Here is a 22,378-nt window from a genome sequence, read left to right on the forward strand (position 1 = left end):
CTACTACTACTACTGCTGGCCTCTCCTCTACTACTACTACTACTGGCCTCTCCTCTACTACTACTACTACTGCTGCTGGCCTTCTCCTCTACTACTACTACTACTACTGCTGCTGGCCTCTCCTCTACTACTACTACTACTGCTGCTGGCCTCTCCTCTACTGCTGGCTACTACTACTACTGCTGCTGGCCTCTCCTCTACTACTACTACTCCTCTACTACTACTACTACTACTGCTGGTCTCTCCTCTACTACTACTACTACTGCTGGCCTCTCCTCTACTACGACTGGCCTACTACTGCTACTGCTGCTGGCCTCTCCTCTACTACTACTACTACTCCTCTACTACTACTGCTGGCCTCTCCTCTACTACTACTACTGGCCTACTACTACTACTGCTGCTGGCCTCTCCTCTACTACTACTACTGCTGCTGGCCTCTCCTCTACTACTACTACTACTACTACTACTGGCTACTGCTCCTCTACTACTACTACTACTGCTGGCCTCTCCTCTACTACTACTACTACTGCTGGCCTCTCCTCTACTACTACTACTCCTCTACTACTACTGCTGCTGGCCTCTCCTCTACTACTACTACTACTACTGCTGGCCTCTCTGCTCTACTACTACTACTACTACTGCTGCTGGCCTCTCCTCTACTACTACTACTACTACTACTGCTGCTGGCCTCTCCTCTACTACTACTACTGCTGCTGGCCTCTCCTCTACTACTACTACTACTACTACTGCTGCTGGCCTCTCCTCTACTACTACTACTACTGCTGGCCTCTCCTCTACTACTACTACTGGCCTCTCCACTACTACTGCTGCTGGCCTCTCCTCTACTACTACTACTACTACTACTGCTGCTGGCCTCTCCTCTACTACTACTACTACTACTACTGCTGGCCTCTCCTCTACTACTACTACTACTACTACTACTGCTGCTGGCCTTTCCTCTACTACTACTACTGCTGCTGGCCTCTCCTCTACTACTACTACTACTGCTGCTGGCCTCTCCTCTACTACTACTACTACTGCTGGCCTCCTCCTCTACTACTACTACTACTACTGCTGCTGGCCTCCTCTACTACTACTACTACTGCTGGCCTCTCCTCTACTACTACTACTGCTGGCCTCTCCTCTACTACTACTGCTGGCCTCTCCTCTACTACTACTGCTGGCCTCTCCTCTACTACTACTGCTGGCCTCTCCTCTACTACTACTGCTGGCCTCTCCTCTACTACTACTGCTGGCCTCTCCTCTACTACTACTGCTGGCCTCTCCTCTACTACTACTGCTGGCCTCTCCTCTACTACTACTGCTGGCCTCTCCTCTACTACTACTGCTGGCCTCTCTCTACTACTACTGCTGCTGCTGGCCTCTCCCTCTACTACTACTGCTGCTCCTACTACTACTCCTCCTACTACTACTGCTGGCCTCTCCTCCTACTACTACTGGCCTCTCCTCTACTACTACTACTACTGCTGGCCTCTCCTCTACTACTGCTGGCCTCTCCTCTACTACTACTACTGCTGGCCTCTCCTCTACTACTACTGCTGCTGGCCTCTCCTCTACTACTACTGCTGCTGGCCTCTCCTCTACTACTACTACTGCTGCTGGCCTCTCCTCTACTACTACTACTGCTGCTGGCCTCTCCTCTACTACTACTACTGCTGCTGGCCTCTCCTCTACTACTACTACTACTACTGGCCTCTCCTCTACTACTACTACTACTGCTGCTGGCCTCTCCTCTACTACTACTGCTGCTGGCCTCTCCTCTACTACTACTACTGCTGGCCTCTCCTCTACTACTACTGCTGGCCTCTCCTCTACTACTGCTGCTGGCCTCTCCTCTACTACTACTACTACTGCTGCTGGCCTCTCCTCTACTACTACTACTACTGCTGGCCTGGCCTCTCTACTCTACTACTACTACTACTACTACTACTGCTGGCCTCTCCTCTACTACTACTACTACTACTACTGCTGGCCTCTCCTCTACTACTACTACTACTACTACTACTACTACTACTACTACTACTACTACTACTACTGCTGCTGGCCTCTCCTCTCTACTACTACTACTACTACTACTGCTGCTGGCCTCTCTACTACTACTACTACTACTACTACTACTACTGCTGGCCTCTCCTCTACTACTACTACTACTACTGCTGCTGGCTACTACTCCTCTACTACTACTACTACTGCTGCTGGCCTCTCCTCTACTACTACTACTACTGCTGCTAGCCTCTCCTCTACTACTACTACTACTGCTGCTGGCCTCTCCTCTACTACTACTACTACTACTGCTGCTGGCCTCTCCTCTACTACTACTACTACTGCTGCTGCTGGCCTCTCTCTACTAATACTACTACTACTGCTGCTGGCCTCTCCTCTACTACTACTACTACTACTGCTGCTGGCCTCTCCTCTACTACTACTACTACTACTGCTGCTGGCCTCTCCTCTACTACTACTACTACTACTACTACTGCTGCTGGCCTCTCCTACTACTACTACTACTACTACTGCTGCTGGCCTCTCCTCTACTACTACTACTACTACTACTACTACTACTGCTGGCCTCTCCTCCACTACTGGCCTCTCCTCCACTACTACTGCTGCTGGCCTCTACTACTGCTGCTGGCCTCTACTACTGCTGCTGGCCTACTACTGCTGCTGGCCTCTACTACTGCTGCTGGCCTCTACTACTGCTGCTGCTGCTGGCCTCTACTACTGCTGCTGCTGGCTGGCCTCTCCTCTACTACTACTGCTGCTGGCCTCTACTCTACTACTACTGCTGCTGGCCTCTACTCTACTACTACTGCTGCTGGCCTCTCCTCTCTACTACTACTACTACTACTGGCCTCTCCTCCACTACTGGCCTCTCCTCCACTACTACTGCTGCTGGCTGGCCTCCTCTACTACCGCTGGCCTCTACTACTGCTGCTGGCCTCTCCTCTACTACTACTGCTGCTGGCCTCTCTACTCTACTACTACTGCCGCTGGCTCCTCTACTACTGGCCTCCCACTACTACTGCCTGCTGGCCTTCCTCTACTACTGCTGCTGGCCTCTCTCTACTACTACTGCCGGCTGGCCTCTCTCTCTACTACTACTGCTGCTGCCTCTGGCCTACTGCTGGCCTCTCCTCTGCTACTTACTACTGCTGCTGGCCTCTCCTCCTACTACTGCTGCTGGCCTCTCCTCTACTACTACTACTGCTGCTGGCCTCCTCTACTACTACTGCTCCTCTACTACTGCTGGCCTCTCCTCTACTACTACTACTGCTGGCTCTCCTCTACTACTACTGCTGCTGGCCTCTCCTCTACTACTACTGCTGCTGGCCTCTCCTCTACTACTACTGCTGCTGGCCTACTCTCCTCTACTACTGCTGCTGGCCTGGCTCTCTCTACTACTACTGCTGCTGGCCTCTCCTCTACTACTACTGCTGCTGGCCTCCTCTACTACTACTACTACTGCTGGCCTCTCCTCTACTACTACTACTACTGCTGGCCTCTCCTCTACTACTACTACTGTTGGCCTCTCCTCTACTACTACTACTGCTGCTGGCCTCTCCTCTACTACTACTACTGCTGGCCTCTCCTCTACTACTACTGCTGGCCTCTCCTCTACTACTACTGCTGGCCTCTCCTCTACTACTACTACTACTACTGCTGGCCTCTCCTCTACTACTACTACTACTACTGCTGCTGGTCTCTCCTCTACTACTGCTGCTGCTGGCCTCTCCTCTACTACTACTACTGCTGCTGGCCTCTCCTACTACTACTACTACTACTACTGCTGGCCTCTCCTCTACTACTACTACTACTGCTGGCCTCTCCTCTACTACTACTACTGCTGCTGGCCTCTCCTCTACTACTACTACTGCTGCTGGCCTCTCTCTACTACTACTACTACTACTGCTGCTGGCCTCTCCTCTACTACTACTGCTGCTGGCCTCTCCTCTACTACTACTGCTGCTGGCCTCTCCTCTACTACTGCTGCTGGCCTCTCCTCTACTACTACTGCTGCTGGCCTCTCTACTACTACTGCTCTACTCCCTCTACTACTGCTGGGCCTCTCCTCTACTACTACTACTACTGCTGCTGGCCTCTCTCTACTACTACTACTACTACTGCTGCTGGCCTCCTCTACTACTACTAGTACTACTACTACTACTACTACTGCTGCTGGCCTCTACTACTACTACTACTACTACTACTACTACTGCTGCTGGCCTCTCTCTACTACTACTACTGCTGCTGGCCTCTCCTCTACTACTACTACTACTGCTGCTGGCCTCTCCTACTACTACTACTACTACTGCTGCTGGCCTCTCCTCTACTACTACTACTACTACTACTGCTGCTGGCCTCTCCTCTACTACTACTACTACTACTACTACTGCTGCTGGCCTCTCCTCTACTACTACTACTACTACTACTGCTGCTGGCCTCCTCTACTACTACTACTACTACTCCTACTACTACTACTGGCCTGGCTCCTCCACTACTGGCCTCTCCTCCACTACTACTGCTGCTGGCCTCTACTACTGCTGCTGGCCTCTCCTCTACTACTGCTGCTGGCCTCTACTACTGCTGCTGGCCTCTACTACTGCTGCTGGCCTCTCTCTACTACTGCTGCTGCTGCTGGCCTCTACTACTGCTGCTGCTGCTGGCCTCTACTACTACTACTACTGCTGCTGGCCTCTACTCTACTACTACTGCTGCTGGCCTCTACTCTACTACTACTGCTGCTGGCCTCTACTACTACTACTACTACTACTACTACTGCTGGCCTCCTCCTCTACTACTGGCCTACTACTGGCTCCTCCTCCACTACTGGCCTCTCCTCCACTACTACTGCTGCTGGCCTCTACTACTGCTGCTGGTTCTACTACTGCCGCTGGCCTCTACTACTGCTGGCTACTACTGCTGCTGGCCTTTACTTACTACTACTGCCGCTGGCCTCTCCTCTACTACTACTGCTGCTGGCCTCTCCTCTACTACTACTGCCGCTGGCCTCTCCTCTACTACTACTGCTGCTGGCCTGGTCTCTCTACTACTACTACTGCTGGCCTCTCCTGCTGCTACTACTACTGCCGCTGGCCTCTCCTTCTACTACTACTGCCGCTGGCCTCTCCTCTACTACTACTACTGCCGCTGGCCTCTCCTCTACTACTACTGCCGCTGGCCTCCCTCTACTACTACTGCTGCTGGCCTCTCCTCTACTACTACTACTACTGCTGCTGGCCTCTCCTACTACTACTACTACTGCCGCTGGCCTCTCCTCTACTACTACTACTGCCGCTGGCCTCTCCTCTACTACTACTACTGCTGCTGGCCTCTCCTCTACTACTACTACTGCTGCTGGCCTCTCCTCTACTACTACTACTACTACTACTGCTGGCCTCTCCTCTACTACTACTACTACTGCTGGCCTCTACTCTACTACTACTGCTGGCCTCTCCTCCTCTACTACTACTACTACTACTGCTGGCCTCTCCTCTACTACTACTACTACTACTGCTGCTGGTCTCTCTCTACTACTGCTGCTGCTGGCCTCTCCTCTACTACTACTACTGCTGCTGGCCTCTCCTCTACTACTACTACTACTACTGCTGGCCTCTCCTCTACTACTACTACTACTGCTGCTGGCCTCTCCTCTACTACTACTACTGCTGCTGGCCTCTCCTCTACTACTACTACTGCTGCTGGCCTCTCCTCTACTACTACTACTGCTGCTGGCCTCTCCTCTACTACTACTACTACTGCTGCTGGCCTCTCCTCTACTACTACTACTACTGCTGCTGGCCTCTCCTCTACTACTACTACTGCTGCTGGCCTCTCCTCTACTACTACTACTACTGCTGCTGGCCTCTCCTACTACACTACTACTACTACTACTGCTGCTGCTGCTGGCCTCTCTACTACTACTACTACTACTACTACTACTACTGCTGCTGGCCTCTCCTCTACTACTACTACTACTGCTGCTGGCCTCTCCTCTACTACTACTACTACTGCTGCTGGCCTCTCCTCTACTACTACTGCTGCTGGCCTCTCCTCTACTACTACTGCTGGCCTCTCCTCTACTAATACTACTACTACTGCTGCTGGCCTCTCCTCTACTACTACTACTACTACTGCTGCTGGCCTCTCCTCTACTACTACTACTGCTGCTGGCCTCTCCTCTACTACTACTACTACTACTACTACTACTGCTGGCCTCTCCTCCTGCTACTGGCCTCCCTCCACTACTACTGCTGCTGGCCCTCTACTACTGCTGCTGGCCTCTACTACTGCTGCTGGCCTCTACTACTGCTGCTGGCCTCTACTACTGCTACTGCTGCTGGCCTCTCTCTACTACTACTGCTGCTGGCCTCTCTACTACTACTACTGCTGCTGGCCTCTACTCTACTACTACTGCTGCTGGCCTCTACTCTACTACTACTACTACTACTGCTGCTGGCCTCTCCTCTACTACTACTACTACTACTGGCCTCTCCTCCACTACTGGCCTCTCCTCCACTACTACTGCTGCTGGCCTCTACTCTACTACTACTGCTGCTGGCCTCTCCTCTACTACTACTACTACTGCTGGCCTCTCCTCCACTACTGGCCTCTCCTCCACTACTACTGCTGCTGGCCTCTACTACTGCTGCTGGCCTCTACTACTACTGCCGCTGGCCTCTACTCTACTACTACTGCTGCTGGCCTCTCTTCTACTACTACTGCCGCTGGCCTCTACTCTACTACTACTGCCGCTGGCCTCTCCTCTACTACTACTACTACTGCTGCTGGCCTTTACTCTACTACTACTGCCGCTGGCCTCTACTACTACTACTACTACTGCTGGCCTCTACTACTACTACTACTGCTGCCGCTGGCCTCTACTCTACTACTACTGCTACTGGCTCTACTACTACTACTGCTGCTGGCCTCTACTCTACTACTACTGCTGCTGGCCTCTACTCTACTACTACTGCTACTGGCTGCTGGCCGCTGGCCTCTACTCTACTACTACTGCCGCTGGCCTACTCTACTACTACTGCTGCTGGCCTCTACTCTACTACTACTGCTGTTGGCCTCTACTCTACTACTACTGCCGCTGGCCTCTACTCTACTACTACTGCCGCTGCTTTACTACTTGCCGCTGGCCTCTTTACTCTACTACTACTGCTGCTGGCCTCTACTCTACTACTGCTGCTGCTGGCCTCTACTCTACTACTACTGCTGCTGGCCTCTACTCTACTACTACTGCTGCTGGCCTCTACTCTACTACTACTGCTGCTGGCCTCTACTCTACTAGAGTTTAAGCTGAAGAGAGAGAGCGAGAGATGCTGGCTGGCAGGCAGCAATCAGAACAGGCGTTCATCTGGAAAAGCATCCACAGAACAGCCCTTACTGACTCACATAAAGCATCCACAGAACAGCCCTTACTGACCCACATAAAGCATCCACAGAACAGCCCTTACTGACCCACATAAAGCATCCACAGAACAGCCCTGACCCACATAAAGCATTCACAGAACAGCCCTTACTGACTCTAAAGGCATCCACAGAACAGCCCTTACTGACCCACATAAAGCATCCACAGAACAGCCCTTACTGACTCACATAAAGCATCCACAGAACAGCCCTTACTGACCCACATAAAGCATCCACAGAACAGCCCTTACTGACCCACATAAAGCATCCACAGAACAGTGAACATAAATAACTGGAGATTAGAGCAGCAGTAGTTGGTGCTAGTCTTCAGTCACACAGCCCTGGCATGGAAACAGGTCAGGGTACAGCCTTAGTCTGTCTGAGACAACATCAACATCCAGGAGGAGAGACACACTATATATACACAAAAGTATATGGACACCCCTTCAAATTGGTAGAATCGGCTATTTCAGCCACACCCATTGCTGACAGGTGTATAAAATCGAGCACACAGCCATGCAATCTCCATAGACAAACATTGGCAGTAGAATGGAGTTACTGAAGAGCTCAGTGACTTTTAACGTAGGATGCCACCTTTCCAACATGTCAGTTCGTCAAATTTCTGCCCCGCTAGAGCTGCCCGGTCAACTGTAAGTGCTGTTACTGTGAAGTGGAAACATCTAAAAGCAACAACTGCTAAGCAACAACTACTCAGCAGCAACTACTCAGCAGCAACTACTCAAAGTGGTAGGCCTAACAAGCTAACAGAACGGGAACGCAGAGTGCTGATATACATAGCACATAAAAATAGCATGTCCTCAGTTGCAATACTCACTTCCAAACTTCCTCTAGAAGCAACATCAGCATAAGAACTGTTCGTCGGATCCTTCACGAAATTCACGAAATGGGTTTCCATGGCTGAGCCGCCACACACATCACCATGCGCAATGACACGCGTTGGCTGGAGTGGTGTGTACTTTGCCGCCATTGGACTCTGGAGCAGTGGAAACGCGTTCTCACGCTTCACCATCTGGCAGTCCGACGGACAAATCTGCGTTTGGCGGATCCCAGGAGAATGCTTTCTGCCCGAATTCATAGTGCCAACTGTAAAATTTGGTGGAGGAGGAATAATGGTATGGGGCTGTTATTCATGGTTCGGGCCCCTTAGTTCCAGTGATAGGAAATCTTAATGCTACAGCATACAAGGACATTCAATGCTTCAAACTTTGTGGCAAGCATTTGGTGAAGGCCCTTCTTGTTTCAGCATGACAATGCCCCCTTGCACAAAGCAAGGTCCATAAGGAAATGGATTGTTGAGATTGGTCTGGAAGAACTTGACTGGCCTGCATAGAGCCCTGACCTCAACCCCATCGAACATCTGGTGCAATTTGTTAAATAAAGTCCACCTGTGTGCACTCTAAGTGTCACATGATCTGTCACATGATCTCAGTACATATACATCTGTTCTGAAAGGCCCCAGAGCCTCCAACACCACTAAGCAAGGGGCACCACCAAGCAAGCGGCACCATGAAGACCAAGGAGCTCTCTAAACACGTCAGGGACAAAGTTGTGGAGAAGTCCAGATCAGGGATTGGTTATAAAAAAATATCTGGAACTTTGAACATCCCACAGAGCACCATTAAATCCACTATTAAAATATGGAAAGAATATGGCACCACAACAAACCTGCCAAGAGAGGGCCAACCACCAAAACTCACAGACCAGGCAAGGAGGGCATTAATCAAAGGCAACAAAGAGACCAAAGATGACCCTGAAGGAGCTGCAAAGCTCCATAGCGGAGATTGGAGTATCTGTCCATAGGACCACTTTAAGCCATACACTCCACAGAGCTGGGCTTTATGGAAGAGTGGCCAAAAAAAGCTATTGCTTAAAGAAAGAAATAAGCAAACATGTTTGGTGTTCACCAAAAGGCATGTGGGAAACATCTGACTCTGGTCAGATAAGACTAAAATTTAGCTTTTTGGCCATCAAGGAAAAAACACTATGTCTGGCGCAAACCAAACACCTCTCATCACCCTGAGAACACTACCCCCACAGTGAAGCAGGGTGGTGGCAGCATCATGCTGTGTTTTTTTTCATCGACAGGGACTGGGAAACTGGTCAGAATTTAAGGAATGATGGATGGCGCTAAATACAGGCAAATTGTTGAGGGACATCTGCTTCAGTCTTCTAGAGATTTGAGACTGAGACGGAGGTTCACCTTCCAGCAGGACAATGACCCTAAGCATACTGCTAAAGTAACACTCGAGTGGTTTAAGGGGAAACATTTAAATGTCTTGGAATGGCCTAGTCAAAGCCCAGACCTCAATCCAATTGAGAATCTGTGATATGACTTAAATATTTTTGTACACCAGCGGAACCCATCCAACTTGAAGGAGCTGGAGGAGATTTTCCTTGAAGAATGGGCAAAAATCCCAGTGGCTTGATGAGCAAAGCTTATAGAGACACCCTAAGAACCTTGCAGCTGTAATTGCAGCAAAAGGTGGCTCTACAAAGTATTGACTTCGGGGCGGTGAATAGTTATGCATGCTCAAGTTCTGTTTTTTTGTCTTATTTCTTGTTTGTTTCACAAGAAAAAATATTTTGCAACTTCAAAGTAGTAGGCATGTTGTGGAAATCAAATGATAAGAACCACCCAAAAATCCATTTTAATTCCAGGTTGCAACAAAATAGGAAAAATGCCAAAGTGGGTGAATACTTTAGCAAGCCACTATATGTATATACTCTATTTTATACCATCTACTGCAGCTTGCCTATGCTGCCCGGCCATCGTTCATGCACATATACTCATTTACCCCTTTAGATTTGTGTATTAGGTAGTTCTTGTGAAATTGTTAGATTACGTGTTAGATATTACTGCATGGTCAGAACTAGAAGCTCAAGCACTTCGCTACACTCACGTTAGCATCTGCTAACCATGTGTATGTGACCAATCTGATTTGACATAGTTTATCTGACATTAATTAGTCAATTCAGTCTGTCATCATCATGACATCATGTGGTGGTTGGGGAAAATGGGCTGCAATTTGTAATACATGTCCAAAAAAATGCAATTACAACAGCCTCAACTTTGTTAGAAATATGACGTCCCATAAAGAGAGGTAAGAATGAAAGTATTGCTGTGTAGCTAGCAGTGATGCAATGCTCTGGACCTTACTAACATTATTTGTGACTAAGCGCACGTCACTACTTCACAGGAGAGGCATTTATACGTAAACATACATTTTTTTTATCAAAATGTGTTTTTTTGGCAGAAATGCCTTATGGAACATGTGAACTTTCATGTAACTTAATAACAAACATGTATGCCATTTGTAAATATGAATACAATTGTTAAATTACAAGTTGGTTTAGCCATGGAAAAAGACAGGAACCTATCCGGTACGGGTTAGTCTACCATGTAGCATGCTTCTGTCTATAACATGAGCAGCTCAGTATGTGTAGGTAATCTTTTCTAACACTGTTTTTATTAAAGAGGAATTGAAAATGGGTTGCTAACACCCTTCACTTTCTGGAGGACCGAGTTTTGAAATCAGTGGAATGTCCTGTGGAAGGAGAGTATGATAGCTAAGGAGATGGATAAAATTCTGGCCGTTGATTACAATGATACAGTGATTCTCATCGACGGGGCTGTAGTGGAGCAGGTTGAGAGCTTCAAGTTCCTTGGTGTCCACATCAACAACAAACTAACATGGTCCAAACACACCAGGACAGTCGTGAAGAGGGCACGACAAAACCTATTCCCCTTCAGGAAACTAAAAAGATTTGGTCCTGAGATCCTCAAAAAGTTCTTCAGCAGTAACGTTATGAGTTGGAATTATGGTTAATTATTTAGCTAGCTAGCTAGTTACATGTCTAAACAAAAGACTCCGCTATGTTAGTAACCATTTCACTGTCCCGTATACACCTTCTGTATCCTGTACATGTGACAAATAATCTAAGATTGTATTTGATATAGTGTGTTTTTACCAGAGACGGTAATGTGAAGAACAACATGACCTGCACCAAAGTCAAATTAGGATACAACATTAGGCCAACGAGACAGTGTCCAAGTTCAGAATTTCTCAGGTAGAATGCCCTGCTTTTATTTAGTCAAACTCACAACCGTAAGCAATTTTATGTCATTGTCTAGCCATTAACTTGCAAATAATGATCTTGTTGTGAGTTTATTTTCCTGTAAATAATGAATACAACTTAGCTAAAGTTAAGACAATGTTAGCTATATGATGTGGTCATTATTTGAACTAGCTAGCCAGCTAACTTAACGTTAGCTAACTAACTAACAACAAGCTAGAAACTAACCAAAACATTGTTTAGAAAGTTTCTTTTAGTAGCCTAGTTTGCTAGATTGACATATACTGAATTCATGTTTAAATTGGTGTCAAAATATACCAGTTAAGCTATTTTGGACCACCAGGCTGCTGATGTCATGCAGCCTGTCGTTTTTTTGTATGTACTTTTTCATAACGACAAGGACAAGTTTGATGTTGGACGAAAATAGAATGTTCATGATGTCTGTATACACTTGTCGCAGTGACATGTCGATAAGACATTGTATAAACCAGCTTTTAGTCTTGAAATCGTTGGTTGTTTATCACACTACCATACTCACTCTGTTTAGCACTTGGCCTCACATGTGAATCCTTAAAGAGATGGGTGGGGCTAAAGCTTAAGAGGTTGTGAATGATGTTGAATGGGTGTAGACAAAGAAGAGCTCTCCACTAGGTACCAAAACATTAAAGGGTAATTTTCTCAAAAGTTGGGTAACAAATTGATCAACTTTCAAAGCAGAATTACGTTCCCATTGTTCCTCAACTGTAGTGTTTGATATACAATTTTTCTAGCTCTGAGTCTATACTTTCATCCAATGTAAAAAACACCATTTCAAATTTCGCTACATAATACCGAGTCGAGCTGGTTGTCACCGGAGAAAACATCAGAGTGAGCGAAACTGAGACAGAGAGGTGCTGTTTCCCTGTCCAGACAGCATCAGATACATGGTCTACACATACTGAGACAGAGAGGTGCTGTTTCACTGTCCAGACAGCATCAGATACATGGTCTACACATACTGAGACAGAGAGGTGCTGTTTCCCTGTCCAGACAACATCAGATGGGTAAGGAGGTACGGTAGGGCGGGCCAGGCCCTCTAAGGCCACCTATAACGCCGGCCCTGAGACAACATAAAATGAGCAGATGTCTTAGTGTCACACAGTCTTTATTTGAATGTTCCCTCACCTGAGTCATACTCATCCTCCAGGATAGCCTTCTGCTTTAGTCTCTGCAGCTTCCCCATCATGGACTCAATCTGACACAGGAACAGAATACAGTAGTTCAGTAGTCAAAGCACTGTGAAACATCTGCCACAGACAGAAATACGACTAATACCAGGTCAATGTGTTGCTTTACATTACTGAGTACAGAATGTAACTATTATAGCAGAATGTAGCTCTTCTAAATGACCCCATATGTATAAAATATGTCTATGGTGCAAGACATACCTTAGTATTAGTACGGTTGTTGTGCAGGCAATCTTGAAGGACACCTTCGTACTTCTTGACCAGTTGGTCCCAGCCCTGGTCCTGGTCTGGAACGCAGTCATTCCAGGCAGAGGCGGTAGAGGGCGTGGCACTCTCGTACCCTGAGGTGAGGGAGGAGGCAGAGGCGGTAGTGGGCGTGGCACTCTCGTACCCTGAGGTGAGGGAGGAGGGAGTGGCAGCGTCAGAGTCCTCCGCTACTGACATGGAGGAGGAGGCTTCTGTGTCCAGAGAGGAGGAGTCACAGTCAGGCTCCACCTCCGCCAGGTCAGAGGAGGGTAACTCCGCCCGCAGATGTGGTCCTGCCCCCTCCCGGCCTTCCCAGTGGCGGTCCTGCCACACCCAAGGTGAGAGCCGGTCCCGTACTCCGTCTGACTGGCTGAGAGGGACGGAGCCTGGCTCTGATTGGACACGACTCGGAGTTGACAGTTTTGAAACAGAAAGCCCCAAAGAGAGACCCAAAACTCCTAGTCGTGATTGGTTGGAGCTGGAGCCAGATGTCCTGGATGGTAATTGGCCAAGGGGGGCTGATACAGGTTGGCAGAGTGGGACAGATCCAGACCACTCCAGTGGTTCTGAGTGGGATGGGACTGATCCAGTTCTTAATGACCTAGCTGAGGACTGATCCAGCGGGTCTGGGTCTAGACTAGTGGAGCTGTTCAGTGGTTGTGGGTCTGGGTCTAGACTAGTGGAGCTGTTCAGTGGTTGTGGGTCTGGGTTTAGGTCAAGGGAGCTGTTCAGTGGTTGTGGGTCTGGGTTTAGGCCAGGGGAGCTGTTCAGTGGTTGTGGGTCTGGGTTTAGGCCAGGGGGCCTGTTCAGTGGTTGTGGGTCTGGGTTTAGGCCAGGGGGCCTCTCACCAGCTGCGGTGTCTGTTTCTGTCCTGTGATTGGAGCTCAGTGAATCAAGGCTCAGTGACTGTTGGATGAAGCTGAAAGAGGAGCTGAAGGGAGTGTCCCCTGAAGGAGGTGGCCTGGAGTGGCAGGTTGGCCGGGGGGACTGGGGTGACCTGGAGCCAGTGGAACCAGAGGGACAGGTCCTGGAGTTAGGAGGGCAGAACTGAGTTGCAGAGGCAGCAGAACTAGACCTGGGGTTAGGGCGCAAGAGGCAGGGCTGTATGGGGATTGACCCTGGGGTCAACCTGAAGTCACTCTGAGGGGGAGTGGGAGAGGAGGAAATTAAATGGTTGTTTTGGTAACTTAGGGATGGTTTGTATGCGTCTGAGCTGGATGTTTCCAGAGGAGAGAGCTGCTGGCTGACTGAGACACATGAGCCAGCTGGTGGTACATGTAGTCTCAGGGTGTTGCTCATCTTTATGACATCACTGTGACCGTTCTGCCTGTTCATCTCATGACAACCAGATGCTCCGTTGGTCAGGCAGGCTGTCCTCCCCTCCTCCCTAGCCAGGGTGCTCTGTAGCCTGTGTAACTCTGTCCTCAGGTACTCTGGGCGCCGGTGCTGCTGGAGCCTCTTGCAGGTGGAGCTGCCAGCTGATGACGTGGGTGTGCCCAAGCCACCTGTCAAGAGGGAGATTAGATTAGCCATTAAACTAGGCTACAGGTTGGCAACAACACCACACAGGGCAAAATAACATAGAGCAACACATCACAGAGCAACACATCACAGAGCAACACATCACAAAGCAACACAATACAACATCACAGAGCAACACAACACAGAGCAACACAATACAACACATCACAGAGCAACACAACACAACACATCACAGAGCAACACATCACAAAAGCACAACACAATACAACACAGAGCAACACAAACACAGAGCAACAAATACAACACAGAGCAACACATCACATCAAGAGCAACACAACAACACAACACAGAGCAACACAATACAACACAGAGCAACACAACACAACACAGAGCAACACAACACAACACAGAGCAACACAACACAACACAGAGCAACACAACACAACACAGAGCAACACAACACAACACAGAGCAACACAATACAACACAGAGCAACACAACACAGAGCAACACAATACAACACATCACAGAGCAACACAACACAGAGTAACATAAGAGTAACAAAACAGTAACACAACATATCACAGAGTAACAACACAGAGTAACACAACACAATACAACACATCACAGAGTAACTAGAACATCACTATTGTTACACTGCATTGACTTCTGTCAAAGTGTCTGATGAAAAGACCATGTGGAGGCCTGATCTCCCAGGATAAGGGCTAGAGCAGGGCTGTCACCTTCAGTACTATGCTAGAATCCATCACAGCTGTTTATGCATACAAACCGCCAAGACAACAAATGCTGCAGGTTTAATCTGGGGTTTGTATACATTTATTTTAGGTGACAGTATGAAACTTTACAGAACTATGAAATGAAATACCAATTGATTGAATGAAATTATCAACATTGGTGTAAGCACACAGCAATAAAATAAGCAGGGTCAACTAACAGAGACGTTAAGTGGTCTTTACAGATGAGCCGTGCTCCCACTCCTCCTGCCCTGTAGGACTCTACAGCAGTGGAGGAATGGGAGGACCATCTTCCTCAGTGAATAAAAAAAAAGTTAAACAGTTATCCTTTTTACATAAAACTATAATATATTCACATGACCAAATCATTTATTAAAAGACATTTTCGCAATGAAGGTATACAGTAGCCTCAACAGCACTCTGTAGGGTAGCACCATGGTGTAGCCGGAGGACAGCTAGCTTCCATTCTCCTCTGGGTACATTGACTTTACTTACAAAACCTAGCAGGCTCGTGGTTCATACCCACTTCCATAGTAATTGGGAGGTCTGTGAGACAGGCTATGTGCCCACAAAATGAGGTAGAAGCTGAGCTGAACTTTTAACCTACTGCCAAATGTATAACCATATTAGAGACACATATTTCCCTCAGATTACACAGATCCACAAACAATTTGAAAACAAACCCCATTTTGATAAACTCCCATATCTACAGGGTGAAATACCAGTGTGACATCACAGCAGAAATATTTGTGACCTGTTGCCACAAGAAAAGGTCAACCAGTGAAGAACAATTACCATTGTAAATACAACCCATATTTATGCTTATTTATTTTCCCTTTTGTACTTTAACTATTTTAACATCGTTACAACACTGGAACTTTTGAGAGTGTAATGTTTACTGTTAATTTTTTATTGTTTATTTCATGTGTTTTCCATGCCAATAAAGCCATTTGAATTTAAATGATATTAAGAGAGAGAGCGAGCTAACTATATTTAGTTGTATATTTTTTCACTCCCTAGCGAATGCAGCTAGCTAGTTTAGCCTGCTCAGTGAGAATGCTTTGTTAGCTAGCTGGCTATCCAACATTTGAACTCAAATCAAGGTACGCTTTTGGTTTTATTAATTTAATGCCCACCAGCCAAACTGCTTGCTGACTCTATACTTTACTGCATGATTATAGAGTGTTTACTAATGTGTTAGTTCTAGTAGCTATATTGACTATGATGTTAGCTAATATGGTGACAATGATGTAGGCTGTGTGTAGCGGTTAGCAGTTATGATATGAAGGTTTGGCTTGAAAATGCCTGGTCACAGACAGCTGATGTGTTGTGCATTGAAGTACACAAGCAAAAGGGAAAAGGTGAGAGGTGGAGAGCGCATAGATGCAAGAAGTAACTGTATTACGAGCAAAGGCATCATGCTGTTTGTATGTGGATGCTATGAAAGTGAACTGTGTTTGCGTGTGATCAGGGCAGTGCTTCATTTGTAAAATCGGGAGGAGCCGGAACAAGCAGTGAGTGGGGTGACCTGGTGAGCTCCGAGGTACCGGAAACAAACAGTGAGCACTAGAGTGGGGTGACCTGGTGAGCTCCGAGGTACCGGAACAAACAGTGAGCACTAGAGTGGGGTGACCTGGTGAGCTCCGAGGTACCAGAACAAACAGTGAGTGGGGTGACCTGGTGAGCTCCGAGGTACCGGAACAAACAGTGAGCACTAGAGTGGGGTCACCTGGTGAGCTCCGAGGTACCGGAACAAACAGTGAGTGGGGTGACCTGGTGAGCTCCGAGGTACCGGAACAAACAGTGAGTGGGGTGACCTGGTGAGCTCCGAGGAGTACCGGAACAAACAGTGAGTGGGGTGACCAGGTGAGCTCCGAGGTACCGGAACAAACAGTTCCCCATTTTCATGCAAACACAACCGAAGTGACTGGTGAGCTCCGGGTACCAACAAACAGTGTTGACCTGGAGCAAAGAACAAACAGTGAGTGGGGTGACCAAAACAGCCACAAGAAGTACTGGATCGGATCCAAAACAGAGAGCTGTCGGATCCTGTTCCGGAAGGTTCCGGCTCAAATTAAATCACTGGATCAGGGGTGTATTCATTACGCTGAATCTTTTTTTTTCCTCCCCAATTTCCTGGTATCCAATTGGTAGTTACAGTATTGTCTCGTCTCTGCAACTCCCGTACGGACTCGGGAGAGGCGAAGGTCGAGAGCCGTGTGTCCTCCGAAACACAACCCATCCAAGCCGCACTGCTTCTTGACACAACGCCCACTTAACCCGGAAGCCAGACGCACCAATGTGTCAGAGGAAACACGTGCACCTGGCAACCATGTCAGCGTGCACTGTGCCCGGCCCACCACAGGAGTCACTAGAGCACGATGGGATAAGGGCATCCCTGGCGGCCAAACCCTCCCCTAACCTGGACGACTCTGGGCCAATTGCGCACCGCCCATGTGTCTCCCGGTCGCGGCCGGCTGCGACAGAGCCTGGACTCGAACCCAGAATTCGGGGAGTTTCTCCCAATCTTTGCAGATCCTCTCAATATCGATCAGGTTGGATGGGGAGCGTTGCTGCACAGCTATTATCAGGTCTCTCCAGAGATGTTTGATCGGGTTCAAGTCCAGGCTCTGGCTGGGCCACTCAAGGACATTCAGAGGCTTGTCCCGAAGCCACTTCTGTATTGTCTGGCTGTGTGCTTAGGGTCATTGTCCTGTTGGAAGGTGAACCTCCTCCCCAGTCTGAGGTCCTGCCACCACCATGCTTCACCGTATGGATGGTGCCAGGTTTTCCAGACGTAACACTTGGCATTCAGGCCAAAGAGTTCAATATTGGTTTCATCAGACCAGAGAATCTTGTTTCTCATGGTCTGAGAGTCTTTAGGTGCCTTTTGGCAAACTCCAAGCAGGCTGTTGTGTGCCTTTTACTGAGGAGTGGCTTCCGTCTGACCACTCTACCATAAAGGCCTGATTGGTGGAGTGCTGCAGAGATGGTTGTCCTTCTGGAAGGTTCTCCCATCTCCACAGAGGAACTCTGGAGCTCTGTTAGAGTGACCATCAACTTCTTGGTCCCTGACCTCCCTGACCAAGGCCCTCCTCCCCGATTTCTCAGTTTCGCCGGGCAGCCAGCTCTAGCAAGAGTCTTGGTGGTTCCAAACTTCTTCCATTTAAGAATGGAAACACAAACACCAAATCTACAACCACCTAAAAGGAAGTGATTCCCAAACCTTCCATAACAAAGCTATCACATACAGAGAAATTAACCTGGAGAAGAGTCCCCTAAGCAATCTGGTCCTGGTGCTCAGTTCACAAACACAAATAGACCCCACAGAGCCCCAGGAGAGCAACACAATTAGACCCAACCAAGGGCGAGAGGAGTGCAAGGAAATCTGAAGCCTTCAACGGATCCTTTGTGCACAGCTGTGCTGCTCACTCTCTCTCTCTTCGCTGTCAGTTGTACTGGAAGACAAGAGGCCGACCACACAGTGGGGTCATTCAGAAGAACTGGCACTAGAAAGGATACAACCATCTCTGTGGGCTATCTGTTTACAAAGTCCACCACACAACCCATCTTTTTACATATCATCATTTGATCATTTGTTTCCTTGTATTGATATTGAAAAGGCTTCTGGTTTAGGAAAATACTTCATTCCTTTCATTGGATTTAAGTCGCTCTCTTCTGTCTCTCTCTCTGGTCCATATCTCTCTCTCTTCTGTCTCTCTCTCCCTCTCTGGTCCATATCACTCCCTCTGGTCCATATCTCTCTTCTGTCTCTCTCTCTCTCTGGTCCATATCTCTCTCTTTCTTCTGTCTCTCTCTCTCTCTCTCTCTCTGGTCCATATCTCTCTCTTCTGTCTCTGGTTCATATCTCTCTCTCTCTCTCTCTCTCTGTCTCTCTCTCCCTCTCTGGTCCATATCTCTCTCTCTTCTGTCTCTCTCTCTCTCTCTCTCTCTGGTCCATCTCTCTCTCTCTCTCTTCTGTCTCTCTCTCTCTGGTCCATATCTCTCTCTCTCTCTTCTGTCTCTCTCTCCCTCTCTGGTCCATATCTCTCTCTCTTCTGTCTCTCTCTCTCCATATCTCTCTCTTCTGGTCCATCTCTCTCTCTTCTGTCTCTCTCTCTCTCTCTCTCTCTCTGGTCCATCTCTCTCTCTTCTGTCTCTCTCTCTCTGGTCCATATCTCTCTGGTCCATCTCTCTCTCTTCTGTCTCTCTCTCTCTCTCTCTGGTCCATATCTCTCTCTTCTGTCTCTCTCTCTCTCTCTCTCTCTCTCTGGTCCATATCTCTCTCTTCTGTCTCTCTCTCTCTCTGGTCCATATCTCTCTCTTCTGTCTCTCTCTCTCTCTCTCTCTGGTCCATATCTCTCTCTTCTGTCTCTCTCTCTCTCGTCCATATCTCTCTCTTCTGTCTCTCTCTCTCTCGTCCATATCTCTCTCTTCTCTCTCTCTCTCTCGTCCATATCTCTCTCTCTCTCCCTCTTCTGTCTCTCTCTCTCTCTGGTCCATATCACTCTCTCTTCCATTTCTCCAAGGCATCAGCTAAATATGGCCTGGTCCATTTCACAAAGCTTCCACATTACCAAACTAACCTTCATGACCCTCAGCTCAGATGATGTCATGGCACAAACATGTTGCGGAGACAGAGAGAAGGAAGGACATTAGAGAAAGAGGAAAGATTGAGAGAATACTTAAAGGACAGAAAGAGAGAGATTAGGAGAGAGACAGTAGGAGAGAGACAGTAGGAGAGAGGCAGTAGGAGAGAGATTAGGAGAGAGACAGTAGGAGAGAGATTAGGGGAGAGACAGTAGGAGAGAGATTAGGGGAGAGACAGGGAGCAGCAAAGGGTGAGGCCCTGTATAGAGGGGGTTACTAAAGGTTACTCCCAGGTTGTACAGTCCGTACATATGAAACTTAGCAAATCAAATTTTGGATGACAGGTGTCTGATAGGAGGCTGACAGGTGTCTGATAGGAGGCTGACAGGTGTCTGATAGGAGGCTGACAGGTGTCTGATAGGGCTGACAGGTGTCTGATAGGAGTCTGACAGGTGTCTGATAGGAGGCTGACAGGTGTCTTAGGTGTCTGATAGGAGGCTGACAGGTGTCTGATAGGTGTCTGATAGGTGTCTGATAGGAGGCTGACAGGTGTCTGATAGGAGGCTGACAGGTGTCTGATAGAGGCTGACAGGTGTCTGATAAGTGTCTGATAGGAGGCTGATAGGTGTCTGATAGGAGGCTGACAGGAGGCTGACAGGTGTCTGATAGGAGGCTGACAGGTGTCTGATAGGAGGCTGACAGGTGTCTGATAGGAGGCTGACAGGTGTCATAGGAGGATGAAGGTGTCTTAGTGTCTGATAGGAGGCTGACAAGGATGATAGGTGGATAAGTGTCTGAGAGGCTGACAGGTGTCTGATAGGAGGCTGACAGGTGTCTGATAGGTGTCTGATAGGAGGCTGACAGGTGTCTGACAGGTGTCTGATAGGAGGCTGACAGGTGTCTGATAGGAGGCTGACAGGTGTCTGATAAGTGTCTGATAGGAGGCTGACAGGTGTCTGATAGGTGTCTGATAGGTGTCTGATAGGAGGCTGACAGGTGTCTGATAGGAGGCTGACAGGTGTCTGATAGGAGTCTGACAGGTGTCTGATAGGAGGCTGACAGGTGTCTGATAGGTGTCTGATAGGAGGCTGACAGGTGACTGATAGGTGTCTGATAGGTGTCTGATAGAGAGGTGTCTGATAGGAGGCTGACAGGTGTCTGATAGGAGGCTGACAGGTGTCTGATAAGTGTCTGATAGGAGGCTGATAGGTGTCTGATAGGAGGCTGACAGGAGGCTGACAGGTGTCTGACAGGAGGCTGACAGGTGTCTGATAGGAGGCTGACAGGTGTCTGATAGGAGGCTGACAGGTGTCTGATAGGAGGATGATAGGTGTCTGATAAGTGTCTGATAGAGTCTGACAGGTGTCTGACAGGTGTCTGATAGGAGGCTGACAGGTGTCTGATAGGTGTCTGATAGGAGGCTGACAGGTGTCTGATAGGTGTCTGATAGGAGGCTGACAGGTGTCTGATAGGTGTCTGATAGGTGTCTGATAGGAGGCTGACAGGTGTCTGATAGGAGGCTGACAGGTGTCTGATAGGAGGCTGACAGGTGTCTGATAAGTGTCTGATAGGAGGCTGATAGGTGTCTGATAGGAGGCTGACAGGAGGCTGACAGGTGTCTGACAGGAGGCTGACAGGTGTCTGATAGGAGGCAGGTGTCTGATAGGAGGCTGACAGGTGTCTGATAGGAGGCTGAAGGTGTCTGATAGGAGGATGATAGGTGTCTGATAAGTGTCTGAAAGGAGGCTGACAGGTGTCTGATAGGAGGATGATAGGTGTCTGATAAGTGTCTGATAGGAGGCTGACAGGTGTCTGATAGGAGGCTGACAGGTGTCTGATAGGTGTCTGATAGGAGGCTGACAGGTGTCTGACAGGTGTCTGATAGGAGGCTGACAGGTGTCTGATAGGAGGCTGACAGGTGTCTGATAAGTGTCTGATAGGAGGCTGACAGGTGTCTGACAGGTGTCTGATAGGTGTCTGATAGGAGGCTGACAGGTGTCTGATAGGAGGCTGACAGGTGTCTGATAGGAGGCTGACAGGTGTCTGATAGGAGGCTGACAGGTGTCTGATAGGAGGTCTGATAGGAGGCTGACAGGTGTCTGATAGGAGGCTGATAGGTGTCTGATAGGAGGCTGACAGGTGTCTGATAGGAGGCTGACAGGTGTCTGATAGGAGGCTGACAGGTGTCTGATAAGTGTCTGATAGGAGGCTGATAGGTGTCTGATAGGAGGCTGACAGGAGGCTGACAGGTGTCTGACAGGAGGCTGACAGGTGTCTGATAGGAGGCTGACAGGTGTCTGATAGGAGGCTGACAGGTGTCTGACAGGTGTCTGATAAGTGTCTGATAGGAGGCTGACAGGTGTCTGATAGGAGGATGATAGGTGTCTGATAAGTGTCTGATAGGAGGCTGACAGGTGTCTGATAGGAGGCTGTCTGATAGGTGTCTGATAGAGGCTGACAGGTGTCTGACAGGTGTCTGATAGGAGGCTGACAGGTGTCTGATAGGAGGCTGACAGGTGTCTGATAAGTGTCTGATAGGAGGCTGAC

General features: G+C 48.5%; 1 protein-coding gene across 3 annotated transcripts in view; it reads right to left on the reverse strand.

Moving 5' to 3' along the window:
* The window catches only part of disc1 (DISC1 scaffold protein), an 80,619-nt gene that overhangs the window by 50,192 nt on the left and 8,049 nt on the right, over nucleotides 1–22,378 (reverse strand). For all 3 annotated transcript variants that reach the window (XR_006079885.1, XM_042305813.1, XM_042305814.1), the window contains exons 2-3: nucleotides 12,960–14,509; nucleotides 12,697–12,766 (exon numbers count right to left, since the gene is read on the reverse strand). Coding sequence is in view for 2 of the 3 variants with exons in the window: in XM_042305813.1 (XP_042161747.1) it covers nucleotides 12,697–12,766; nucleotides 12,960–14,509 (1,620 nt within the window). In the remaining variant the exon portion in view is untranslated. The remainder of the gene's footprint in view (nucleotides 1–12,696; nucleotides 12,767–12,959; nucleotides 14,510–22,378) is intronic.

The sequence above is a fragment of the Oncorhynchus tshawytscha genome, linkage group LG25 (genome assembly GCF_018296145.1).
Source record: "Oncorhynchus tshawytscha isolate Ot180627B linkage group LG25, Otsh_v2.0, whole genome shotgun sequence".
In the NCBI taxonomy this organism is placed as follows: Eukaryota; Metazoa; Chordata; class Actinopteri; order Salmoniformes; family Salmonidae; genus Oncorhynchus; species Oncorhynchus tshawytscha.